This window comes from Balaenoptera acutorostrata, chromosome 15 (assembly GCF_949987535.1).
Source record: "Balaenoptera acutorostrata chromosome 15, mBalAcu1.1, whole genome shotgun sequence".
Classification (NCBI taxonomy): domain Eukaryota; kingdom Metazoa; phylum Chordata; class Mammalia; order Artiodactyla; family Balaenopteridae; genus Balaenoptera; species Balaenoptera acutorostrata.
The window spans coordinates 88,305,693-88,333,532 of NC_080078.1; the positions used below are offsets into that span (position 1 = coordinate 88,305,693).

The 27,840-nt window shown below is 53.0% G+C and overlaps 1 protein-coding gene across 1 annotated transcript in view; it reads right to left on the bottom strand.

Annotated features, from left to right (window-relative positions):
- Positions 1–2,562: 2,562 nt before the first annotated feature.
- TAF4 (TATA-box binding protein associated factor 4) overlaps positions 2,563–27,840 on the bottom strand; it is a 70,868-nt gene continuing 45,590 nt past the window's right edge. Inside the window, exons 6-15 of the mRNA XM_057529911.1 lie at positions 26,023–26,112; positions 25,254–25,499; positions 23,965–24,112; positions 23,410–23,524; positions 21,238–21,407; positions 20,801–20,931; positions 19,813–19,938; positions 19,309–19,365; positions 18,753–18,872; positions 2,563–4,034 (exon numbers count right to left, since the gene is read on the bottom strand). Coding sequence (XP_057385894.1) covers positions 3,867–4,034; positions 18,753–18,872; positions 19,309–19,365; positions 19,813–19,938; positions 20,801–20,931; positions 21,238–21,407; positions 23,410–23,524; positions 23,965–24,112; positions 25,254–25,499; positions 26,023–26,112 — 1,371 coding nt within the window. The 3' untranslated portion in view covers positions 2,563–3,866. The remainder of the gene's footprint in view (positions 4,035–18,752; positions 18,873–19,308; positions 19,366–19,812; positions 19,939–20,800; positions 20,932–21,237; positions 21,408–23,409; positions 23,525–23,964; positions 24,113–25,253; positions 25,500–26,022; positions 26,113–27,840) is intronic.

Sequence of the window (27,840 nt, forward strand, 5' to 3'; positions counted from 1 at the left end):
TCTATGCCCTTAGAAATCCCTGCCCACTCCCACGTCATGACGATCTCTGATGTTTTCTCCCAGAAGCTTTGCAGTTTTAGCCCCCGTTTTCAGGCCTGTGATCCATCTCGAAGTGATGCCTGTGGAGTGAGGGCTCACGTCCCCGCCCCCAACAGGGCATCCGGTCACACCAGCGAAAACCTAGTGACCGTAACGTATGGATCCCTTTCTGGACTCTCTATTTTGTACACGGATCCTGTCTGTCTTTACGCCAATACCGTGCCGTCCTGATTATTGTAGCTCTACAGGAAGTCATGAAATCTAGGGGTGGAAATACTTCAATTTTGTTCTAGATTGTCTTGGCTATTCTAAGTCCTCTGCAGATTCATGTAAGTTTCTGGAATCAGATTGTCAGTTTCTATGAAAATTGCTGGGATTCTGACCGGGACAGCATTGAATCAGTTGGGACAGAACCGCTATCTTCACAATACTGGGTTCCCTCCGTGGGTACAGCGAAATTTCTCCCTTTAGGTCTCCTTTCATCTCTCTAATTTCAGTGTAAAGATCTTAGACATCTTTAATTGTATGTATTTCCAGGTATCCCAATGTTTCTGGTGGTGGTGTTAATGCTATTTTTCTCACTTTCTAGCTTTTTGCTGCTGGCGTATGGGATTACGGTTGATTCTGGATACTGACCTTGCACTCCGAAATCTTACAAAACGCACAAGCACCGCAACCATTTCAGCGCCGTGTGCGTGGATTCTTTCGGGATTTCTGTGCACTCGACTGTGTCGCCTCAGGGTCCTGCCCTCGCCTTCTTTCTCTCCGAACTTCACGCCTCATTTCTCTCTCTCGCCTTTCTGCCCGACTGGGACTGCAGTTCCCTGGGGAATGGACGTGGTGAGAGCTGATGCTCTTGTCGTGGCCCTGGCCCATCCCCACAGCACTCTACCCCGAGCCCACGGAGGTACGCGAGTCGGACTTTGGACAACTGGTAAGGTGTTGTGCTGAAGCGCTGAGCAGCACCCGGCACCCACAGGAGGGAGAAACAACGGACAGATGTGCGCCTCGAGGCTGCAGGCCACGCTTCTGCCAGGGATCATCCCCGGCGAGCGTCAGTCTGTGCCTCGGTGAGGCCCCCGGCAGAACGACTGGGCCAGGAGGACGTGCAGAGGAGCCGGAACTAAAGCTATCGCACCTGCAGAGACCCAAGCGCTGCTGCCCTTTACTGACTGACCTAGTTTATTTCAGGCCACAAACTTAGTGAAAACAAAGTACCAGTCGTGGTAGGAAGCCCAAGCATGACCTAATTAATCAACCGCCTTGGGCGTTTTCATGCAGGGGGAAGACTGGAAGTTGTGCCCCTGGTACTCCCTGCTCAGGCTCTGAAAATTCAGATTTAGTTTCTTTCATCATCCAAAATCACAGGCGTTACGGGTTGAACTGCAATCCCCCCTTCCCCCCCCCCCAAAAAAAAAGATCATGCCGGGGTTGTGTGGCGGTCCTAACCCTCCAGGACCTCAGAACGTGACCTTATTTGGACACAGGGTCTTCACAGAGGTCATCAAGTTCAAATGAGGTCACTAGGACGGGCCCTCATCCAAACGACTGGTATCCTGTGAAAAGGAGAAACTCAAGACACAAAGACAGACGCACACATGGAGAAAACGCCAGGGAAAGGTGAAGGGGCGACGCTTCTACGCCCCAAGGAACATCCAAGATGCCCGCGACCACCAGAAGCCAGGCGGGCCAGGGCACACCCTCCACCACCGCACTCGGAACCAACACGGCCCACACACCTGGGTCTCGACTTCAGCCTCCAGAACGGAGACGACCAAAACCTGTGGTCTCAGCTGCCCGGTCCGTGGTGCTCTGTCACAGCGGCCCCAGGCGACTGACGCAACAGGTACCAGAAAGAGACCGTAACTCGTAAATAAGCCCACGGATCGTGGGAGATCCAGCAAACTCGTCAAAATTAACGTGAAAGCTAGATGCCGAATCCCGTCACGCCAACGACAGGGTCTGTGGCTCTCGAGAGGCCGAGTGCTGGCAGGGACTCAGGCGGCTAAGCCTCTGACAGGGGCCCCTCGGGAGCCACGGTTCATCCAGGCCAACCTGTCATGCTCCCCGCCAGATGGGGCGGGGCCTCCGGAGACCCCGCCCTCCCCGTCCAGGGGGGGTCCACATCAGGGCTGGGGCCGGCCCCCCCCCCAGATCTCCCCCGCCCCTCGCCTTACCTTCCCTCTACCAGGGGTGCCCCTGTGCCTCTGCACGGACGGGAGCCCGGCATCCACGCTGCGCAAGTCCCATCTGTGTCCGACGTGGGGAGCCCCAGGCTGAGGGCGAGGCCTGAGCTCGGCTTCCGGGCCCTCGGACGCGACCCACCAGGTCCTACTCTGGAGCACGCAGGTCCTGTCCTTGGAGGTGAGGCTATTTCTACCAGATTCGCTGGGTTTTAGACACTGATTCTAACAAGTAGCTCATAAATACACACCTCAGCGGAACCAGAGCTGAATCTCTGGCAGCAGAATCTACAACTGGAAAACTGGGAAAAATAGGCAAAACAAATACAGATAAATTTGTTTTTAATAAAGGAGTTAATTTTCTTTCAATCCTATATAAAACAATAGCAATTAAAAACTTCATTTTTGAAAGTAAAATATTTACATATGAACAAGTAACTGTGCAAAATTTACATGAAAAAATGGAAAGACAGGGATTTCCTAAAAGACAAAATAAAAGGTGTAACAGTTTTCAGGTGTTGATAAAAAATACTGATCAGCATTCAGTTCACACGCGCGAATAAAGTCTAACGTGAGAATTCACACGGAGAAAGCCGAAGTATTTACAGTCATAAAAGTACTATCAATAGACAATTTAATACAATAACCTCTGAAAATATAAAGAACCAATTAGTATATTTGTAATAAAAAAATAGGTACAAAGAAGGGGCTTTTGCTCTGGACGTCTGTAAAGCGAGTCCACAGCTTGCATACAGCCTCTTAGCAAAATAATTATAGCTACATAGCCGTCCTCACGTTGTGTGCCAAAGGTTATGTACAATTACTGACAAAATACACCCACCAGTTTTCAACACTTGGTTCACACTGAGAAACAGTCTTCTGATGATTCTTCTCAACTCTGATTTTATTTCATCTAAGTTTTTTCACTTTTAGCTAAAAAACAGTGCAAGTAAAATAGATTTATGCTGAAAAGGTTTTCATTTCTTTTAACTTTACAGCTTTACAAACGATAGCAAATAAAATGCATTTGTACAGATGCTGACCACACGTTCAGAAGGAGCCGCGTCGCCGGCCCCCGCGAAGCAGAAAGGGATGAGCCCCGAGGCGCAGGCGGACGGTGAGCTGCCTGCTCCTTGAGGATCCTGAATGGAGGGCCGGGGGAGGGCGGGAGATAAATAGTCTAAAAAAATCAGTTTGCTTTGCCAACTGACTAATACAAAAATAAAATAAAAGAAATGAGGTCATCGGCTGTAGACACACACCTCCGCAGTAAGTTGGGTTGAACTAAACCAAATGCACAAACGATGTAGAAACCGCTATGAGGTGACAGAGGGCAGCTACTTATTTGCTAAACGATTCCATCAGTTTTTATATATGGCTTGTTTGGCAAGAAGGCCACTCGATCAAAGATGAGTTAAGATTTAATTGTCCTTTAAGAGTACCCGCAGGCCTCTTGTTCTCTGTTACAGAAACATGTTTTCCTTCATACTGAAGAGTTGACTTAGAAACAGGAATATAAAACTGTTCCATTGTAAAGAGGTGGCTGTTTTTTAAACAATATCCCATTTGCTTGTTACAAAAAGGCGTAATCTGCAAATATAGAAAAAGTCCCCAGGCGTCTCCGTCTAAGAGGCCGCGTCCGTGCTACTTAAGGAATGCTTTGTAGAGCAACAGTGAATGGCTTGTCTCACGTTCATTTTCTAAACAAAATATGAGGTCCCTGAGGTTGACCCGCGTGATCCTTTGTCGCGTGAACTGTCTGGGGGTTCCGACGCCGGAACTGCCTGGGACCGCTGAGCCTGGGCCCGAGCCCTGGTGACGAGAAAGGAGAAGACAGCCGAGTTAGTGGTGCGCAGAGGTGGGCAGGGCCCTCGGCGCTGGAAGGAAGGGGCAGGGCCAGGTGCCGCCCCAGGACCAACTCACGTTTCCCTACAGGTGTCCCAAGAAACCCTGGTTCTGGAGGAAGCCAGGCCTGGGACCGGCTCCTTCCCGCAGGCCTACTGCTGGAGCTGAAGTGCTTTACGAGTCCCTAACGGGGAGGGGCGAGAGCAGGGGGCACGCCGACCCTCCAGGACTGCTGCTCTCAGGCACGCGCTCGAGAACACTAACCCCGAGATTCCCCCCAGAGCTCAGACTCCGGCCCCTGGGGCACGAGGAAGGAAAAGGTGGCGGCTCCTGCCCCAAGGGGACAGCAGAACAGCTCCGGGGCTTGTGGCCGGCGTCCCCGACCTCCAGGCGTCCAGGGACTCAGGTGTGCTGACGCTGTGCCCGCGGCGGCCTTGTCATCCCTGCTTCGCCGACAAAGGCACACTTCCCGAGGCCGCAAGGTCTAGACTCCTGGGCTGGGCGGGCTGGTGGTGGTCGGCTGGCTGGCTGTGCCGAGGGCTCCACAGTCACCACGTCGTCCACGGCCTGGAGGGGGCTCCCTGCTTCCCTGGGCTGACAGCGGCGCTTCGGCCGGCCTGCACCGCTCGGCGCCCAGCCTGCTCGGCCCGTGGGGGATCCGGGCGACGGCTGGGGCTCTGACGCCTGCCTGCTTGGCACAGGCGGGGTTCCGGGCGCTCTCCTGCAGCGTCGCCGCCCCTCAGCAGCAGCGTCCCGTGGTTTCAGCACGTCACCACCTCCAACCGACACTCGTGGGCATGAACCACACAACTCCCAACTGGACAGTTCTCGGTTTTCCACTCGGAATGAACACTGAGTGTCTGTATTCTGACGGTTAAAGTCGCTCGTGTATATTTCAAGCGCAAACCTTACAACGGTGTTTTTACAGTGTTTTCTTGAAGTTTAAGGTGGGAGCAATGAGCCCTGTGATGCTGGAGGAGGCAGCAGCACAGCAAGCAGCCAGCAGGTGGCAGGTGAGGCTGGTCCCTCCTGGGCACTCAGGGCAGCTCAGGGCACGCACGCCCTTCTTCCACGGTTCACCGCGTGTTCTTCATGCCCCCTTCAGACACCCTTAACCACCGGGGTCCCTCCTCCAGACCAGTCCTCTGGTGACTACTTTTCCGTGTTTGAAACAACTATTTAGGTTTTCTTGGCAGTTTCCCCTGAGTCTCCATAACGGCCCTAAAGGAGCATTTTGTGAACAAGACAAACAGCGCCCCTGAAAAGTGGTGATGAAAGCACACAGTTTAGAGGAGCCAGGAGGAAAACGGGGTTCCGTCTCCGCAGCCGGAGAGCTGGCCTGCGCCGGGGGCCCTGCAGGTGTGAAGTCTCTGCACCACGGCGGGGCCTGCAGGCCGAGCCGAGGCCAGTGCCTGGCCAGACGGCTGGGGCGGGGCCGACAGGCGGGTGGGAGCTCCTCCCCACCTCCGCCTCCGGGACAGACCTTGGGGCTCGCGGAGAGCAAAGCGTTCCCTCAACCACGGGCCCGGTGTCTTCTGTGACACTCGCTACAACTCTGGGCCACGTCTGATGTTCTTACTTTCAAAACAGTTCAACGGCCAAAACCAGTTGGGACAGGGGTGAGGGCTCCCTTCAGGCACAGCATTTAAAGCTGAAACTCAAGAAATCCCTGCAAGTAATATTTTAATGAGATCTTTTTTAGAAGTCAGAGGTGCTTCCAAACAATCCGGACAGGCAAGCGTTAGCAGAGCCCACAGCCAGGGCTCCGGGGCCGGGACCACACCGGCCCCACTCCGCACGTCTCAGGCTCCGAAGGTCACGACGCTGCCACGCGTCACTGTTCTACGGACTTGAATAAGAAGGCCTATGTGCTCAAAGGCATCCTACTTGACAACTCAAATGACTTCTGATTTCATGGGATGAGTGCCGTCCTTTGATCGTACTGCCCTGGGGTGTCATGGCCAGAGAAGGCGGTCACAGGAACCCAGCGCCCAGCCTGCAGGCGCGAGGCCCGGTCCGGCCCAGAGCCCCGTGCGGAAAGCCTGGGGAAGCGGCCCTCGGGCACGGCAGCCGAGCGACCAGCAGTGACCTCAGATGACAGAAAACTGCGGGGCAGGTGCCGGCGTCCACCTTCAACAACATTCACACTCCAGCAAAGAGGCTGATTCGGTGTGTTTTGTTTTGTATTTGCAGGCACTGGGGTTGAAACAAAGCAACTGTGGACACACGGTTTACATTCTCCCAGAAGCCAGCTTCCTCCCTGAAAGTGCTGTGTGACCATTCATCATGTCCTGTCACAGGACTGTTGAGAGGATTCATGAAAGGAGGCTGGTATCTCCTTTGAAGGCAATCTTTCCACTGTCAAAAACACCACAACCAACCTGACAGGCAACAAACACTCAAGGTAAAAACCAAATGGAAACAATCACCTCCGTCCCAACCCCACCTGGCTCGCGGGGTCACTTCGCTGGGGCCCCCAGGGCCGTGCACAACCAGCGGTGGCAGCTGGGGCAGCTTCAGACCTGCCGTGGCCGCTCGCCCAGTCGGCGGAGAGCACCAGCCCCTCGGGGACTGTCTGGGGGGACTCGCACCACGGGGGCCTCGTGGCCACTCCCCCCAGAGCTCCCTCGACCATAGTGAGAGGTCTGTGCCCACGAGAGGGCACCTCTAACCCACGTGATGCCCCTGCGTCCCAGACGGCGGGTGACGAGGTCGCAGCGCCAACAGCACGGCCCCCGCCGCCTGCTCTGCTCCTCTTCGGGCCAGCACGGTCCCCACACGCGTCCCTGAGACGGAGCCCACGCCCAGCACACGCAGCTGGAGGGCGCCGTGAAAAGCAGCAGCGATGGGGCCCCTCGGGCACTCGGCTCAGAACAAGGGCCACTCGCAGGAGGCTGAAGACAAGCTCACCCCGGTACCTCCCATCGTCTCCCCAAGAACCGTCCAGAACAGGGAGGGAAACACAGACCTACCCAGGGCACGGCATCCGCACAACATGAGGACGGGGCCCGGTCCCCACGCGGACCGATGCTCCTGGGCGGGGCCCACAGTGCCTCCACAAGGCCAAGCACCAGAGACAGAGCGGGCCTGGGGGGCCTAAGAGCGCACAGCTTCTGGGATAAGTCCTTTGAAACTGGGCAGCGGCGGCAGGCAAAGAAGTAAGGGGGGGAATGCAGGGTCCGGCAGGCACAGGGCCTCGCCACCAGAGGACACTCAGCCCTCCTCTCCCTCGGACAGACACCTGCGAAGCCACCAGGCTCTGGAGAACTGTCAGGAGAGGGCACCATCGGACAGTGAATCTTGTAAACACCCAAACCATGAAAATGCACAAGAGGAAGATAAGCAGGTCCACAAAGAACCACTGCAGAAAGTCAGAAAATTAAACTCCACAGGTATCAGAGACAAACTCCATCTGCAAAAACAAGAAAACTGTAAGACAACGCTTTCAACAAAAAAAGTATACTTAAACATTTGAGGATATGATAATCACCTTGAGTCAAAAACTCAAAACTTAGGGGGAAAATGGATTGAAAACCAGAAAGAAATGAGAGTTGATTTGACACAAGAAAGAAATGAGAAAAAAGGACAAAACTATCTCAGAAATTAATATAAACTGTAAGGTGCTCAGGGGAGAAAAGACTCGAATAAAAATGTAGTAAGAGGCAAAGAAGAAAGGCAGAGAAACAAGAGAATAAAAATGAGACAAAGAAAAAAAATTAAAGGGCCAGGAAAAAAACAGGGGAAAAGGAAGACAAGCAAAGGAGGACATGTACTCAGTCGTCAGAGCCCCCGGAGAAGGAAGACAAGTGTACGGGCAGAGGTTAATACTCAAACTATAATCCAAGGAAACTTTCAAGAAACAGAGAAAAACAAACCTACACACTGAAAGGGCATGTGGGCACCTGGGAAAATTAACCCATAAAAATCAACTTCGACAAAGCCTCATAAAACTGTCAGCTTTCCAAGATAAAGAAAAGGCCTCCAGGTAAAAAGAGAAAATAAACCATCAAGACGAGAGAATTAACCTGGCATCCGGCTTTCCCAAACCAACACAGAAAGCAATGGAACAGCACTGAAAAATCACTGAAAGCAAGAGTGAACCAACATTTTTATATCCAGCCTAACTGTCCTCCACATATCAAGGCCACAGAAAAACCGTTTCAACTTGCAAGACATCAGGGGACTCTGCACCTGAGCTTCGCGAAGGCTCAGCCACAGGCAGGGGTCGTCCCAACAAGGCAAGAGCGGGGAAACCTCAGAAAAACGCAGAAGTAAGCATTTATAATATATAAACACGCAGCTGGTGCTACAGCAGAGGTGAGGAAGAGGCTGGGAAACGTCAAGCGCTGTGACAAGGTAGAAGTGATGTAACCAAGCACGAAAGGGAACGGGAAGGGGACACCACAGGCTCCGGATGCGGTGTGGCCACCGGGGAGCCGAGGAGAACGCTGACGCAAGCCGAACAGGAAACGCACGTGAAAACCTGGGGCTGAGGACGCCCAGAAACGCTCACATACAAAAGCAACCACCAGAGCACAGTTACAAACCTTCCTAAACACAAACAAAAATCTTAATTAAGGAGCAAAGACTACACATCTCACCAAAAAACATGGCAACTGTAAAATATACACATCATCATAAAATACTGTGACCGAGTCAGAACCCACTTTGTCAGCTACATCAATACAGATGACAGGCTTAACCCACCCGTGACAGGAAAACGCTTTTCGACTGGACTCAGAAAACAAGACCCCGCCATGTGCTCTACACAAGAGACATACCTAAAGGAAGAGCTACAAATCAAGCAGAATGGAGGTTTTCCAGGGTGATGCAAACAGGAGAGCAGGGGTAATGGCCCTGACTGAGGACAAAGGAGACATCAAGCCCACTGGGCAAAGGCAGACACTTTTCAATGGTAAAAATCACAACTCACGGTGAACATGTAACACTTACAGATATTTATGTACCAAATAACACGGCAACTCCCATACAAAGCAAAAACTGCAGGAGATGCAAGGAGATAAAGACAGAAACACAAGGACTTCCCTGGTGGCTCAGTGGTTAAGAATCTGCCTGCCAACGCAGGGGACATGGGTTCGATCCCTGGCCCGGGAAGATCCCACATGCCGCGGAGCAACTAAGCCCGTGCACCACAACTACTGAGCCTGCGCTCTAGGACCCGCGAGCCACAACTACTGAGCCCACGCGCCACAACTACTGAAGCCTGCATGCTCAGAGCCCGTGCTCCACAACAAGAGAAGCCACTGTAGAGAAGCCCACGCACCGCAATGAAGAGTAGCCCCTGCTCGCCACAACTAGAGAAAGCCCGCGTGCAGCAACGAAGATCCAACACAGCCTAAAATAAGTAATAAATAAATGAATTTATTAAAAAAAAAAAGACAAAAACACACTAACAACGGAAGGCTCTGGGACACCACATCCAGCACAAAACACATCAAGTGGACAAAAATAAGCAAAGACACAGTGGGCATAATCGGCAAGGTGCACCCCATATAAACCCAGCAAGTCGTACGCCCTGCCTAAGAATACGCCTTGTTCTCAAGCACCCACAGCACATTCACCGAAGCTGAGCACCCCTGTCGCCCAACAGATCAGCAAAATTACAAACTGTGGCAACACACGCCGGGAGGCTGTGGGGAGACAGGCCCTCTCCTTCACCACCGGCGGGTGCGAACTGGCACGACCCTCCAGAGGGGAGCTTGGCAATTCCTAACGGAACTACCGACCCACTTACCTTCGCCCCACAACACACACCCCCAAGAATACAGCACCATCCGTGCACAAGGGAGGGGGTCGCCCAAGGCACGTGGGTGCGGAGAAGCACCCCGCTTGCTGTGAAGAACGGGGCGCACCGCCACGACACGGCCCGGAGTGCGCTCCAGAGTACACGAAGCGAAAACGGCCCACTGCGCAAGGCGCCAGCACTATGCTCCCGCGAGAGAGGCAGAAATCGCAGAACACACGCTTGCGTCTGACGGGGAGGAGACGGCACTGCTCGGGGCACAGTCTTTCGTACAGCTCTGGCTCTGAGAACCCCCAAATAAACAACTAAACGCGAGCGGGGGTCGGGGGGGCCGCACCGGAGGACAGACAGCAGCAGGAGAGCCCAGCTGTGCCACCGGAGGGACGCGGCCTGCTGAGGGGCAGCGGGAAAGGGCTCATCCAGGTACCTCCACGGCGCTGAGGATGCGGAACTCGGGGGCGCTGCAGGGCTACACACGGAAAGAACTGGGCAGACACATGCCACTGTGGATAGTCAGCCACTTCCTTCTCACAGGGCTTAGCAGTTCTGGATCACCTTTTTATCTGCAAAGCAGGGTGGGACAAAGAGCAAACCCACCGGGACGATGAGAGTCAGGCCTCCAACGTGGGACGCGGGACGGCTCGGAGGGCCTGTCACGTCAGGTTGGACCCACCGCCTTCAGTACAGACACGGAAAACACAGGTGGGGTGGTGCATGTATCCCCAGCTGTACCCCCTTGGGGGCTGGAGCAAGACACCCAGGGCCCCGAGCACACCGGTGCCCAAACCTGGTCCCTGCACACGCGTCCCAACAAAAAAGAACCACGGCTCTGCGGAGAAACGGTCGATTCCACTGTTAGGGCAGGAAAAATATAAGGTAAGCCTGAAACATTTGTAACGTGAGAGAGTAAGAACCCTTCAGAAGGTGACAGGTTACGTCAACAGGACAGAGGACCCAACTGAAGGGCTCGCGAGGACCAAGCAGGGCTGGCAGAACTCCAACAGCAAACGGGGGACAGAGGAGGAGGAGAGCCTGTCAGCCTGCGGGCACCGCACACGGGGCGCAGCCGTGCCGATGAGAACAGGAGGGCACGGTCCCTCAGCATTTCTCACAAGACACTTTCATCACAAAGGGACACAGATTTTCCAGCGGAGATGCTGCGACCCCCCTAGAACCAAGTGTTCAAAGTGATCACCCACAGCGGGACACACAGATGTCACGTACCTCCTGATACGACGCACTGAGAACACGGTATCACTGGTGCGACATTCTAGCCAAATTACATAACCTGTGTTTCATCAAGAGGAAACATAGATGAGCCCAAATTAAGAGACCTTCCACCAAATAACCGACACACACTCTTCAAAGTGTCAAGATCAGGAAGGACAGGGAAAGACAGCGGACCCATCATAGACCAGAGGAGGCTACAGAGACATGGTGACCAAATGCCAGGAGGGGTACTGGATGGGATCCTGCATCTTCAGTGGAGAATGGTAACAATCAAATACAGAGAAAACATTTGCAAAAGACATAACTGGTTAAAAAAAAAAAAAAAAAACTCATCCAAACTACACAAAGAACTCTGAAAACTCAATAACAAGAAAACAAACAACCCAATTTTTAAAATGGATCAACGACCTTAAAAGACCCCTTGCCAAAGAAGAAGCACATGAAGAGATGCTCCAGATCATGCATCAGGGAAATGCAAATTAAAGCAATGAGACACCACTACACACCTATTAGGACGGCCAAAGCCCAGAACACCGACAACACCAAATGCTGGTGAGGAGGTGAAGCAACAGGAACTCTCATCCGTAACTGACGGGAACACAAAGTGGAGCAGCTACTTTGGAAGACAGTCTGGCAATTTTTTACAAAACTAAACATACTCTCACCATACGAACCAGCAATTGTGCTCCTTGGTATTTACCCAAAGGAGCTGAAAACTCACGTCCACACAAAAGCCTGCACATGGGTATTTATAGCAGCTTTATTCACAGTGGCCAAAACTTGGAAGTAACCAAGATGTCCTTCAGCAGGTGATGGATAAATAAACTGTGGTGCATCCAGACAGTGGAATATTATTCAGCCTTGAAAAGAGAGAAATGAGGTACCAAGCCACGAGAGGACACGGAGGAACCTTAAATGCATTTAACTAAGTGAAAGAAGCCAGTCTGAAAAGGCTACAGACTATATGATTCCAACTCTACGACACTCTGGAAAAGACAAAACTATGGAGACAGTAAAAAGATCAGGGGTTGCCAGGGGCTGGGGGGAGGGAGGGATGAACAGATGAAGCACAGAGGATGTTTAGGGCAGTGAAACTACTCCGTGTGATACTGTAAAGGTGGATACAGGCCATCACACACCTGTCCAAACCCACAGAATGTGCAACACCAAGAGGGAACCTGGATGTAAACCGCGGACTCTGGTGTGATGAAGTTTCTGTGCAGGTTCATCGACTGTAACAAGCGCAGCATCCGGTGGGGGGTGTGGATGACGCGGGAGGCTGTGCAGGTGTGGGGGGTGGGGGGGGTGGGGGGTGGGGGGGGAGGGGGGCGTATGGGAACTCTCTGCACTTTCCACTCAATTTGGCCGTGAACCTAAAACTGCTCTAAAATATAGTTTCTTAACTTAAAATTAAATTCTGAAAGACCAAATCAAATGAGGTCTTTAGTCAGTAGTATCACACCAATGATGCACCTTAGGGTAAGCTGAGTGAGGGATATACAGAAACTCTCTTTACTCTTCTCGTAACTTTGCTGCAAGTCTAAAATTAGTTCATGATAAAGTTTTTTGTTTTTTTTTTAAAGACACACCCTAAAGAAATAATCCTAAACTAAAAAAAGAAAAAGAGAAATTAAGCCTTAGCTCTGATGAAGAAAGGTATATGAAGGACTTTTTAAATTCCAGATTTCGTATTAACTGTCACACATATAACTCACAAGTATCGCTGAAGACCAAAATCAGGCACAACCAGCAACGTACAAAGCCACGCCCCAGGACCTCTGGTGACGTGCATCCCTCCCACCGTCTCCTCAAGGTGCCCCCTTCACCCCACACTCCTCCCCACGCCCACGCCCTCCCCATCAGTCTGGAAATACGCGCTCTTTTTCTCTTCTTTAGAAAACGCCTAAGGCAGAAGTTAATCAACATGCCTTTCCCACGAGCCCTCCCCTCCCAGCACAGGGACCCCAGCAGCCAGAGTGGTTGGGGGACTGGTTACATTGAGCCAAAAAAATATATATATATATATTGAGAATAACGGGAACTCGCGTTCTCTCTGTCTGTGAAGGGATTCGAAAGTAAGGAAAGGAAGAAGACTAGAAGAAGCCCTGAGGTCCTAGACTAGAATCTCAGCATCAACTGGAACGCACAGGGTTGTTCTAGATACAGAAAGGGGCACGCATGCACGCACGCGCACACGCGCCTGTACACATACATACGTTCCGGGCTCTGACTGCTGGGGGCCTGGAGCAGGGACCCCCCATAGCGATCAGCACACACAGTGCTCAGATACTGGTCTCTAAATACCACCCTCCACCACAAGGAAGCAGGCTCCTAGGCGCCACTGCGGGTGAGGGCAGGGGAAGCACAAGAGGCACCTGGACACCCCTCACGCTTACAGGACGAGGGCAACGTTTCAAAAGGATATAGGAAACAGCCTGAAGAAGCTTCCACTGACCAAATCTAGAAATAACGAGAGCACTGATTACAACCCTCTGAATACAGCAGGAATCCATGCGTCCATACACAGTGATGAACGAGTGCATGAATGAATAAGGACGGAGGGAGGGAAGCTCTTCTTCACAGCAGAAGGCAACCAGTAAATGTGGAAGGCATGATGGAAACAGAGCATCATAATCTGGCCCCCAGCCTGGCGGTCCTGACGCAGCGGCAGTCATGCAAGGGTGCTAAGGCCGGGTGAGGTGTGATGGGAACAGAGTACCTGCGTGATCCTGGAGTACCTCCTTTCACAATACTAATAAACGCTAAGGGACTAACTGACCACACAGTGGAGAAAGCTGCTTTCTCAGCCAGACAACTTAACCAGGTGATCAAGGCTAAGATCACCTAGTGGTGCCAAGGGTCATCCTACAGAACAAGAGACCTGCCCTCTTCAACACAGTCAGGAACGGGGAGACTGGGAAGAGGTTCACGCCACAAGCTAGCTGGACGCCGCACATGCCTGGATCAAAGAGAAACCAGGACAGGCGGTGAAGTGGGAGCAGGTCTGGGGACCCTGGGGCACCAGGGCTGATTTCCCGATGCGGGGGGTGGGGTGGGCGCAGTAGTAACACAAGAGAACGTCCAGCATTGTCAGCATTTAAGGGTGATGGAACATCCCACACGCGTACTTGTGTGTGTAAAGAGGGGGTGATGAAATAAAGGTGGTAAAATGTTCAGAATTGAGAATCTGAATGGAGTTTTTTATACTGTTCTTACAACTTTTCTGTACGTTTGAAACTATTCTAAATCAAAAGAAAAACATTTTGAAAAACATTAATCAGTATATTCTGGGAAGAAGATGCCAGAGGTGTCAAAGTTTTTTTTAATCTTCCTAAAGGCCATATAAAACACAGAGCAACTAGAAAGCAAAACCAAACGCCAGCAGACAATATTTACAACCAAACCGGTGAAGATGAACGGCGAGCAGCCACAAGCCTATCTCAAAACTGTGCGGGAAAAGCAGCGGGGCACCTGCGAGGCCCGAAAGCCCCCAGGAGCCAGCGGGTGTTCACCAGGAAGAGTGGCAGATTCACCGGAGAGCAGCAGCTACAGCCAGGAGTTCTCTCCTCTCAACAGCAGCCCCGCCACTAGGAACTCTGCCTCCCACCTGCCAAGGCCCCGCAGCACAGGGCCTCACACAGAAGAGAACCAGCGAGGAGTGAAATTAAAGCTGAGCAAGACAGGGACAATGGAGACAAAAAGGTCCAGGTAAGAGTCAGGGAGCAGCAGAGCCTGACATCTCAGACAGCAAGTTCGTCGCCACGTGGGAACAACAGGAGAGGAGCTCAGTGAAGTGGCCAACCTTCACACCACCTCCTCCTAAAGGTTCAAGACAGCAAAATTCACATAAAAGTGAACCACAGAAAGGTCAAATCCCAGACAAGCTGCCCTAGGAAAAAAAGAGAATAAGGAGCAGAACAACATCCCTACAGATGGCGAAAAACACCAAAAAGACACAATCAAAAAGAGATCAAAACTGTTATGTTCTATTTCCAAACAAGCTAAAAGACATCGAGAAAATGATAAAAAGCATGAAAGAATAACATAAACCAGAATCAGGGAAACTCAGAAATGAGGTGACAGGGCTTCCCTGGTGGCGCAGTGGTTGAGAGTCTGCCTGCTAATGCAGGGGACACGGGTTCGAGCCCTGGTCTGGGAAGATCCCACATGCCGCGGAGCAGCTGGGCCCGTGAGCCACAATCGCTGAGCCTGCGCGTCTGGAGCCTGTGCCCCGCAACGGGAGGGGCCGCGATAGAGAAAGGCCCGCGCACCGCGATGAAGAGCGGTCCCCGCACCGCGATGAAGAGTGGCCCCCGCTTGCCGCAACTGGAGAAAGCCCTCGCACGAACCGAAGACCCAACACAGCCAAAAATAAATAAATAAATAAATAAATAAATAAAAAAGAAAAAAAAAAAGAAATGAGGTGACAAAGTCAAGGAAAAATTAGAAACAAAAGAAAATTTCACTTGAGAAATGAAGACTACCCTAAAAAGAACACAAGAGCAAATAAACGCAACAAATGATACCTTAAGAAGGAATTAGGAGAGCGAGAAGGATAAACAGAGTATAAAACTTTTTAAAAGAGAGATTGAAAGGATTAAAGAGAAAAGGACAAATACTGATGGCAGATACAAAAGATACAACGTATGAGTAACAGGAATCTCTGAAGAGGAAAACAAAAACAAAGAAAGCGTTAAAGAAAATGTTCCTGAATACGAAAGGTTTAACTGCATATATGCTGAAAGAACACAACCTCTCCCTGAGAACGACAACCCAAGACAGCCAACTCCAAGTAAAATGCTGGGCTTTACGGGAAAAGAATTCTGTGGGCATCTTTGGGCAGAAAGAACACATGAGAAACACACAAGAAATAAAATTAGACTATCATCAGACTGACAGCAACCTTTCATACCAGGAAAAAAACTATCTAGTGTAACTATTTACTCAAGATAGATTCTCAAGGAAAGAAAACGTGAGCCACAGATTTTCTACCTATCAAAACCGTCATCGACATGCACAAATATGGGGAACGCAGCCCCCATGAAACATTCCAAAACAATCCCACAGAGAACGCGATTCAGAAAACCAAATGACTAGACAGATATCCACACAGACTTGTAATTAGCATTAAACATAGAGTTACTTATGGAACTAAGACGAAGGGTCCAGGGAGAGAGGACAGCATGAAACAGCCACGTGATGTAAACAAAACACACGCATGAGCGACAGTCCTCGCTGGAGCGCAGCCCACCCGACGCTCTCCCTCCCAGCACCCAGCCAAGTCGCCAAAGGCCCTTCCCTGGGAGTAAGGATCACCCCCTACGTAAGACCCACCCCAACCAAGCCTAAAACCTGCACAGGGAAGGCGAGTCTGCAGGGTGAGCCCCACTGGGTGAGGGAGCTCAGAAACATCATGGGATTTCCACAGACCCTACTGAACACCAAAGTGAGACACAAGACACACAAGCTCAAGATGAGCAGCCAGGAGCTGAACTAAAACAAGAGTCAATACTCTTCAGAGGATGACGACATGTCATCCACAAAATCCAGCATCCAAGCCACAATGACTAGACATGCAGAGCGACAGGAAACTGTGACCCACGGTCAAAGGAAAAAGCAGTCGAGGGCTTCCCTGGTGGCGCAGTGGTTGAGCGTCTGCCTGCCAATGCAGGGGACACGGGTTCGAGCCCTGGTCTGGGAAGATCCCACATGCCACGGAGCGGCTGGGCCCGTGAGCCACAACTACTGAGCCTGCGCGTCTGGAGCCTGTGCTCCGCAACGGGAGAGGCCGCGGTGGTGAGAGGCCTGCGCACCGTGATGAAGAGTGGCCCCCGCTTGCCACAACTGGAGAAAGCCCTCACACAGAAACGAAGACCCAACACAGTCATAAATAAATAAATAAATAAATAAATAAATAAAAGAACGTGAATTTCTAAAAAAAAAAAAAAAAAAAAAAAAAAGCAGTCGACAGAGGCCGAATTGAGACGCCCCAGATGTCGGACTTGACAAAACCATTAGAGCAGCTTTTACAGAGAGGTTCCAAGAACGTTGGGAAAATGTGGCCTAAGTAAGTGAGCAGACAGGGAAATCTCAGCAAAGAATCAGCAGCCATAAAAAAGACTTAAGTGGAAATCCCAGAACTGCAGATACATCAACAAATGAAAACTTCACTGGACAGACTGCAGAGCTGACTGGAGAAGACAGGGAATCTGAAGACAGATCAGTAGAAATGATCCAGTCTGAACAGAGGAAGAAGTGATTAAAGAAAAACAAATACAGACTCAGAGACCCACAGGGCAATGTCAAAAGATCTAACAGAGGTATAACTGGGAATCCCAACAGAAAAAGACTGAAACAGAGAAAGTTCTGAAGAAATGAAGGCCAAAGTGTTGCAAATTTGAGGAAAACTACTGACCTACAGATCCAAGAAGCTCAGAGAAGCCCAAGCAGAGTGACCAGCAAGAGAACCAAGTCTAAGCACCACACAGACGAACTTCTAAGAAGTAAGACGATCACCTCAAAACAGCTGGAGAAGTGACACACGTGACAGACAGGAAACAAGCACTGAAATCACAGTGGGGCCCTGAATACGACGGAACAACGTCTTCAAGGACGACGGTCACACGTTATGGCTGTTTTCAGGTCTAAGAATAAGAGCTCTGCAATTCTGCAAAACACTCTGGGAGATCTCCCATCTTTTTTGTGATCTGGAACAAGAAAACATGGCTAAATGAGAACAGGAGATTCCTTGGAAAAAAAGAAAGAGACCAGCAGTTAAGACAGGATTCAAGGAGTAGAGGAAAAACGTGAAGGATGGCTAACGTTCTTACAATCACTTATCCCTGTTAGTCGCTCATTCTATAAAATTAAGTGATGTGTATCTGGACTTGCTCGGCTTATTCAAGAATGTGAGAGAAAATTAACCTGAAGTTAAAAAAACAGAGCTGAAAGAAAAAAAAAACAAACTGTCAACATTCAGGGAAAACTTCATTCAAACTTTTGAGGGCGAAATACAACCATTTTCAGGTAAACAAAAGCTGAAAGAATCCATCACCAGCAGATTGCACTACAAGAAACGCTAAATGCTCTCCTTCAAGCCAAAGGGAAATACTGCTGATGGAAGCCTGGAACTTGGGACCAAGGAACGAAAAACACCAGAAATGATAAATAAGCAGGTAAATATAAAAGACGATGTTTTCTTTCTTCCTGTGATCTACTTGTAAAGCAACTGGCAGTTTAAAGAAAAAATAACAATACTTTAAAGTTGGGTTTGTCATTACATATAAAGATACGACAGCAAACAAAACAAGAAACTAACAAAATTTGGACACACAGAAACAGGCAACAACCTTCCTTCATGCTAACCCCACTACTCAGGGAGAACAGTCAGCCCCACAAAGGTCAGTCTTCTGACGGAATCTCCCCATGTTCTCTTCAAAGTCAGTCTAAATCTCATCATGTTAAGCTACAGTGATCAAACTTCCTCATGCAAAGAACTTCTTGCTCACGTGATATCCACAAACGGGTTGATCTGAATATAAAGTACCGAGAAAACAAGTATTCCAAGGGCGGTGAGACAACATGTGCGCGAACGACAGCCCGTTCTCGGCGTGCCTGACTCCCTGCAGAGGCGGGCGGGACGCAGGTGCCCCGAGGCCCTTCCAGCCCCCGTCCCTGAAACTGTGAGGTACCTCTGCTCCTGATCCCGGTCCCGGAGAGTCCACTTTCCTCTTTTTCCTGGGCCCGATGGCAGCTAGTGCTGTGAGGTTGGCATCTCGCTGCCTCATCTGTGCCAGTTCTTGTTGCTGCATCTTTGTTTTGAAAAGGAAATAGGGACTGTCATTTCACACACATTTTTTCTTACTACAAAAGTAATATGTAGACACCAAAGGGTTTTCTAAATTTTCCTAAATTAAAATTTAATTTGACTTTTTTTTTAAACAGTAAGCATATTTTGCAATCAGAAAAACAGTAAAGCAATAGATGCTCATCTTTAAAGTCTCAGAAAATATGAGCAAATTTTGAGAGTACAGAGACTGGATTGCACCAAATGAGAAATTACCTTGAAGTTTAAAAAGCACAGGAAAACACTTTTGCAAACATCATAAATCGCTACAGGAAGGCCTACTGTGCAGAGATACCATCGCTTTCTCAGCCTCTCTCTCTCTCCTGTTAGATGCTGAGGTTGAATACAAACGTATTTTCAAGTGTGCGGTGAGTGCAGATTCTTGGACTGAAAACACTCACCTCCTTTGCCTTCTGTTTCAGCCTTAACTGTTCTGGATCTTCCTGTCTGGATCGAGACTATTTTCAAACAGGTAAAAAAGAAAGATAAGTTGTGACCTAAACGTTCACCACCTGACAAATACGTTATCTTATTCGTGACGTAATGACATCTAAGTCACGTGACAGAATGCATTAAATTTTTAAACGTTTACAGCTAACAGATGAACGTTTATCATCATGAAAATCGATACCATTTGGACGTTAAGAACCACGCCATGGTCTGATGTGACCTGAGGATGGTGGGCCAGGGCAGCCCACAGGGCTCCGGGCTCAGGTAAGGGACCTGCCCCACGCGCTGGGTGACCTGCTGAGGTCCGGAGGCTTCCCGCCCCGGCTCCGCTCCTAACCCCGCGCACGTGTCATCGAGGCCAGCCCCAAACCCTGCTCCGGCTCCTGGAAACGCCAAGGGTGTCTGCGAGCGCCCAGGGTGGAGAGGGGAGAACTGAGTGGAGCGCGAGCACTTGCCTTGGCTGCCCGCATCAAGATCTCCCGCTCCTGCTCGTCCTTCCGCTGTTTCTCAATCTGATCAAGCTGCTCAAAGAACTTGAGCTGAGCCCGCACGTCACTTGCCTGCTCGTACCTGTCATCGTCCTAGAAAAAAGCGAAACGGCTGTTTGTCCCGAACCTGGGGACCCAGCCGGACAGTCCGCGCACTGCCTCCCGCCTCCTCGGCCCCCTCCCTGGGCAGGCGCGCAGACCCAAGCCCCTCTCGTCCCCGACAGACTCTGCTTCTGAAGTGCTCTGGACGCGCACACGCCGTCTCACGCAAGTCGTCCGGGGGCTCACGGGCAAGTGTCCATTTTATACACTTTGGTATCATTTGCCTTTTTTAAGTGACATTTAAAATTTTTTTCTAATAGCATAAAAAGTATTTTTAAAGCAAAATGGCTACAGGCTTGTACTTCCAACGTTGCACAGGCAGTGCCTGGCCGCTCCACGGTGCCCTTGAAAGAGGGTCTGCGTGACCGAAGAGGAAGGCGGGCTCTGCCTTGAGCCTGCTGTGCGAGGCCGGGCTCCGGCGAGCCGGCCCTCCACAGCACACGACAGGGCACCACTCTGAGTCCCGGGAGCGCGGGTGAGCCAGAGCCCCTCGGGTCTGCACGGACAGCTCAGGCCTGCGCAGCTGCTGGAACCCCCCCCCCCCAGCCACCCCCCGCCGCCACGTGGAAACGGGCAGGAGGGTCCACCATCTCCAGAGCTGAAGATGCTGCCTGCCCGGACCCAGAAGGTCGGCTCCCTAACCCGGAGGTCGGATCCCCCGCATCCTCCTTCCGCAGCCCGGTGGATAGCACCCAGAGCACCACGGGGCTGAAAGAAGTGGCATCTTCCCAAAATCTCGTTCTGGGAAAAACTCAAAACAAGCTCCACACTCCGCCGCTTCCCCTGTGCCCTCCCGGCAGCACCAGACCCAGGAGGGGCGACCGGGCATCCTCTCCAGGAAACGGCGGGTTACCTTGTAAGAGAAGTTCTTTTGCTGAGCCGTTTCTGATATCTTTTCTACAAGGTTCTGCAGCCTCTGTTGCGTGGCATGTGACACGTAACTCACCACGTCTGGGTGTAACTCTGTTATGCCGTGTTTCTTACCTGGGGAACAGGCGATACTTTACAATCACTGAAGCTCTTTTCTTTCCTTCACTGTTTCTCCCTTACCCCCCAGTTACCGCTTTGTGCAACCTGAGGGTCGAGGGTGGTCTACACCTGCTTCAACTACCTGAGAACGTCACCGCCAACCCCACGAAAGCACAACCCTGGCAAAACAGGTGACAAGGGACAAGGGGTGTCCCCCCCAAAGCCCAGGACAGCTCCACGCGGAGCACCGCAGCCGTGGTCCACGTCAAGCCCACGCGTGGAGGCCGGACGTCCCAGGGCCGGTAGGAGACAGGGCCATACCTATTTCTAATATTCTTCTTTGCAGAGGCGCTGGGAGGAGGAAGGTCTCGTCTTTGCAGGACCGCGTCAGGGTGCCCACTAACTCAGAGTTCGTAGCCAATATTCTCGCACTTTCTTCTGACAGGTTCACGCCGGCCATGGACGCCACGTCATTGATGTCATCGTCGTCCCTTCAGGAAAGAGGAGGAGGTGGGTCTAACCGAACGAGGGCCGCCAAGGAGGCACATGCGGTGGCCCCAACTCGGCGGGCAGAGGGGCAGCTCCCCCGCACTGCCGTCACCTGAGCACGAAGGCCGTCGCCTGCAAGCGCATCTGTTCCTTTAAAGGAAGACCCACCCGAAGGTACGGCAGAATGGGAGGCTCTGCACATAGATGTCAACGCCAGGTTCACAGAGAGCACAGCACCTACTCACTGCTTCAAGGAGTTTGTTCTGTGAAACCTTTTTTAAATGATCTCACAGCATTAATTTATTTTTAATACAATCACAAACTCTCAGAAAAGCTGGAGTACAGTATAAAGGACTTTTTCCCCCTGAATCACTTGAGGGTGAGCGGCCGACCTGACACCCCCCCCCCCGGGACACGGCACTGTGGCTCCCTGTGGCAGAGGCGCCCCCACGGAACCAGGGGGGTGGCCTTTGCAACCAGGCCACCCGCCACGCCCAGACCCCCAGGTCTGGCTAACGGTCCCTATGGCGTCTCCCACAGCAAAGGGTCCAGCTCAGAACCACGAGCTGCGTTTTGCTGTCACGTCTCTGCAGCCCCTCCCTGACTCTCGTGCCCCTGACACCTGGAAGGTCACAGGCCAGCTGTTCTGCAGCATGTCCTCGTTTTCCCTCTGACGGACGTCCCTTTGTGATGAGACGCGGGCAATGCACCTTTGGCAGGAATTTCACACGAGTCACGGGGCCTTGCTCACCCTGCACACGGAGCTCCAGCGCAGGGGGGCCCTGCCCGGCTTCCCTGCTGTCGGGGCGCCCCTCCCTCCCTGTGTAGCTACGAGGACCTCGGGGGAGGTGGTCTGAGACTGTGCAAATCCCGTTCCCCTAAACCACCCACTTACTCGCTTCTAGGTGCTCGGGTTCCTGTCTTATCCAGCGGATACAACGTCACTACAGACACGGCCGGCGGGAGGGGGCCACTTGGGGGCTTCTGGGAACTCTGACCCTCGAGCACTGTTTTCTGACCAAACAAAGTGCACTAACTCGTCCTGCGCCCTCCCAACTCCGGCCTGGAATCAGCAGCCCCCTAAGGCACCCTGGTCACTGCGGGGGAAGCGGTTTTAGACGAGACCTGGGCGCTGGGTGTGCTGCTGCCATCGTGGTGTCACCAATCCCAGGCCCCCCCAGTGGCAGAGTGGGCGGCTCCGGCCATAGCCTTGCCCGAGCATCCACAGCCGGACGCCCAGCCCGACCCAACCCCCCGGGCTCGCCTCGTTTGCTCCTCTCTGCGTTTCTGACTCCCTCACACCTGCAGGTGGACGGCAGGTCTTCCCATCTCCGCCACCCGCCCTCTCCCTCGTGGATGTCCTCCCCACCCGTGGGCCCCCGCCCTCCGTGCCAGGCTGCGCCAGGCACCCACCTCCTCGCCCTGCCTGGAGGCCGACCCCGGCTCAGGCCACCACGGCTCCAGCACTGCCAACACCTGCCCTGCTCCCTAACAGCTTGAGGGACGAAGCGTCTGGGACGGGAAGGGAAGGACCACCCAGGTCCCCCGACACGTGCACTTTGCTACGCTGGGTCCGAACCAAAGTAGCCACTGCAGCCCTTCCTATGGCGACGCTCAGACCAGCTGCTCGTCAAGAGGCCAAAGCACAGCATCTCTGAAGGGTCTGAGGTTGAAAGCAGGACACAGAGGCGCCCTCTGTTATGACTGTGATGCGCTCGGAAGGCTGAGCCATCGTATCACAGACGCAAATCTCCCACTGGTTCGCGCGGAACGTCAGCTGCTCTGACATCCCACCCTGTCTGCGGCAAATGTCCCTGAGCCGCTCTGGGGGAAAACACGCACACAGCGTGTGTGTGTGTGTGTGTGTGGGTGGGTGGGTGCGCGCGCGTGTGTGTGTGCGTGCGTGCGTGTGTGTAGGGAATGAACGCAGCCTCAAAGCACCAACGGCCACCGGGCGAGGCCCTTCCCTCCGGGCGCCTCCTGAGCCACGGGCTCACTCCTTACCTAAACGAGCCTCCCCCGGGCTCCTTGAGCTTGTTTTTCTGTGCAGCAGCTGCTTGTGCCGAGACAGTAGAAAGAGCTTTGGTTCCAGGTAACACGGCAGGTTTCACCACAGGGACTGCAAAACAAGAGACGAGGGTATGCCCCCCGCGCACGGACTCGGAGACGGAGACACTGCCGTCCCCAGTGCCACGTGGGCCGCGGGGAGGGCCACTACCCCCCGCCCACCACAAGGAAGCTTCCTAAAACGTCAGAAACGTTGGGTTACTAACTCTAGATTGGAGTAAAACCATAAGCAGCATCTCTCACGCATTTGCCTTCCCGTATCTCATCAAAGTTTTTGAAATGCAGGTAAGAACCCAGTCCTGAATGTGTAATTGTAAAAATCGTACTGACGGGGCGATGCCCGTATAACCCTGTGAATGTACTAACACCACTGAACTGTACACCTGTTCACGTGGCTAAAATGGCCAAGTTTATGTTACGTGAGTTTCACCACAATTAAAAAAAACAGGGAGACGGGGTCCTGGGCAGAGCGGCCCGGCCGCTGGCCCTCACCTGGCTGCAGCTGGTTCAGCTGGATCTGCTGGGGCGTGGTGAGCACGATGCGGTTGTGGGGCTGCCGGAGCGCCACCATGGGCGTCTGCGTCAGCGTCACCTGCGGCTGCCGGATCAGCGCTCCAGGCTTGGGCGGCGGCTGGATCACCTGGGGCAGAGCCCACGGGGCACGTGAGCACACGTCCCACCCCCGTCCCCGCCCGGGGCCCAGCCATTTCTGCAACAAAACCTATGAAAATTCACACTGTCCAGAATGAGCAGACACACGACTGCCTGCAGGAGGTTCAGGCCAAGTTTTGCCATAAACTCAGGGAAGAGCCTCCAGGTTTCAGGTCCCTACGGCCTTCAAGGGAAGCAGGTGATGGACCGGTGGTGCCCGACTCTGCAAGGGCGCGGCAGAGCTCCACACCCCCAGTGAGGGGCATGCGAGCGAGCCCTGATCTCACACCCGCGCTTGAGCCAGAAGCACACACACACACACACACACGGCTCCACCTCCCGTGGGAGCCTGTCTTCCTCACCACCAATCAAGGAAAGAACAAATGCAGATTTTAACTTGAGCAGGTGAGAGACCACCACCCTTCATGACTCTGACTGCCCACCTGGTTATCACTTGAGCATTATCGTAAAATACACTCCACAACCTACGAAAGTGACGTGAGGACCTGCGTTGTTTTAATTTTTTTTAATTGTCTGTATAGGAACAAAATCCCTTTGAAATTAAAAAAAAAAAAAAAAAATAGCAACTGCCTTTCTACACTGGGCGAACCCCATCTGCCTGCAGGAGCACGTTCAATCCTAAACTCTTCCCAGCAGACACCCTTTTCTATAGCTACACGACCAGAACCCTGGATCCCAACCACAGATAAATCCACCATCAGCAGCCGTGCCTCCCGAGGATCTCTGAGCCCCAAACAACAGCTGCAGAGCTGGGCTCTAGACCATGAAACCTGACGTGTCCAGCGCCAAGCACTTAGCGTCAGCTTTGTGTATTTGGGCCATTGCTCCTAATCAAAGATAACGTCCAGCTAAAAGATCCACTGCAAACACACTGTGTCCATTTAAACCAGGGACGCCCGAAACAGTACAGACAACGGACGTGCCAAAGGGCAAAATTCAGTAGGCTTATTTCGTTTTACTGAGAAATAAATTTCAAAGCTGCAGGGCCTCGGCCCCTGGCTGACACCTCACTATTTCGGATCCCGCCCCAGGTTCTCCCTGGCAGTCTCTCTGAGCCACGGGCGGCCGGGCACGCGCGGGGGAGCAGGGCAAGGCTCTGGCCTCCATACCAGCGGCGTGGGCTGCCCCTGCTTGCCGACGCCCACCGGCGCGGGCTGCGCGAGGCTGATGACAGGGGGCTGGAGGGCGCTGGTCACAGTGGCCGCCGTCTTCCCGGCCGTGCGCTGCACCGAGCCGCTGAGCACCACGGCCGTGAGCGCGGTGGTGGCCTGCGAGGCCGGCGGCGGCTGCTGCTGGCTCTGCTGGATGAAGGCCGCAGAGTCGGGGGTCAGCTGTCTCAAGGCGGGCAAGCTCCTCTGGGCGGAAAGACAGACACAGGGTTGGCTCCCTCCTCGACTCAGAAAACGAGAACACGTCCTCGGCCAAACAGCGTCGGTCGGGGCCTGAAGGAGACGCCCCGGACGCCGGGTGCCGGCATCCCAAACCACTGTCCCCCGACTGCCGTTGAGCAGGGTGACCCTCAGTGACAACTGGCTGCAATTTGCTTAAAAAACAAACCAGAAGCGCCATTTCTGAAATGCAGTCACGCGCGTTAAGGCAGTGGAGGCATGTGAGCGACACCCTCGCCCCAGCGGCGCGGGGCCCCCGTCTGCGGGGAGAGGGCCCCTCGCAGCCCCCGGCTGGGACACGACATTGTGGCCTCAGGGGCGGGGGTCTCGCAACTTACAGAGAAGCCTCGAAAGAGAAAACTTAGCATTCTGTCTCAGGGGACTTGAAAACTGCAAACTCACCGGTGACACCCATGCGAGCCCACCCCTCCCCAGGACACACCTGCCCCCCCCACCCGACGCTGGGTGCTCGCAGGGGGCTTCAAGTTACCTTCAGGAAAGGCACAAGGTAAGGTTGAGGTGAAGAATTAAGTTCTCGGTATAACCTACTAGTGAAATCTTCTGCTTCGATTTTTCCGTCCTTAAAAATAAAATTCACATTGAAATTCCTCCACGAATACAAACTCGCACACGCGTAATAACTTTATGCAGCATTTCTCTGGTCTCGCGTTTTAGGACTGGCCGCTCCTCACGCCAGGTCCTGCGCTGGACGAAGGTGCGGGCGGGCCCAGGGGCCACATGCTCAGCTGACACGGGTTCCCAGGCGTGGCTGAGGCCCCCGGCCCTCCCCGCGCCCCGCCCCATCGGGGCTCACTGGCCCACTCCACGACTCCCGTACGCCAGCTCCCACGGGACATTTACGTGGCACCTAACCCACCGCAGGTCAGGCATTTTGCCAGGTGACAGACTAGCCTAAAAGTACCCTCGTGACCAAGCTGGAAGGTACCGCAGACCAGGGACACCCTTACCCAGAGAGACCACACCTACGCCGAGACCCCAGAGCAGCTGGGGCGCCGGCAGGGAGAAGCGAGCGCCCAGACGAGCGGGCCCAGACCCCGCTCCGGAAACCAAAGCGAGCCGGGTGTGCGGGCTGGGGGGTGGGACAGCTCGGGCACCCGGGAGGGGTCAGCATCGTCCCAGCCGGCTCTGCCGACACCTGGGAATCCTACGAGACAAACTCTGCCCACCTGCGCCCTCTCACTCGATCGAGGTCACCTACCACCAGCAGCCAAGCCCATGGCTGACTGGGCCCAGTTCAAGGGGGGAGTGGCCAGGGCTGCAAAGAGGTCCTGTAACAAGGGCGGAACGGGGGTCCCGGCGCCCTGATAAGGGCGCAGCACAAGGGGGACGGCACTGGGCTCATCTGGAGGTGAGGGGATGGGGGGGTGGGAGAGTCGACGAGACGAGCCCACGCTTCCAGCGCCAGGGAGGGACCACAGAGAAAGGACCGTGGGAAGAAAGGGAACGGCATTTATTTAATTAGAAATTTTCATTAGAAGGTAAAATTGTTATAATTAAAACAAACAAAAAGCTGGGAGTTCTTGTTCCTCGCAGGAGGTGAGATTACTATTCAATCTCTGAGTTTCCTGAAAAGATTTAAGGAGCATCTGAAGCGATCATTTTTGCTCGTGAGAGCGGGACTTCATTCCTTTCCGGCCCCAAACCCACGTGGTCTGTAGAGACGTCGCAGAGCCAGCCCCCGAGGGTGGCTCCCCTCCAGCCCAAGCCCTCGGCACGGAAGGGAGGCTGCGAGCAGAGGGGCTGAGCCGGCAAACCCACCAGCAGGACAGAAACGTCCAACAGCCCGTCTGCTGAGCCACCAGGTTTCCTTGCAAAGAGAAACCGAGAGGAAAGGAAAACAGCAGGAAGGAGGGGACCCCCAGGTTACCGGCGACACAGAGGCAGCTGCCACAGGTGGACCTGACCGACTCTGACCGAGCCCTGCAGGCAACACTGGACTCAGCCTCTGGGCACCTGGGGTCTGCGAGGGATCCTGTGTTCACAGGTTATGTCCAGGCATCCGTGCTGAAATATTTATGAGACTAGGGAGGGGTTGTGGGTGGCAACGGGGGCGCAGCAGATGCAAAGTCATATAAGAACTCATGACCGATGAAGCCCGCAGGTGACCCAGAAGGGCTGTCACTCTGCTTTCCGCTTCTGTTATCACTTAAAATCCTCCGTGAAAGGGACTTCCCTGGTGGCACGGTGGATAAGACTCCGTGCTCCCAATGCAGGGGGCCCGGGTTCGATCCCTGGTCGGGGAACTAGATCCCACATGCATGCCACAACTAAGAGTTCGCATGCCACA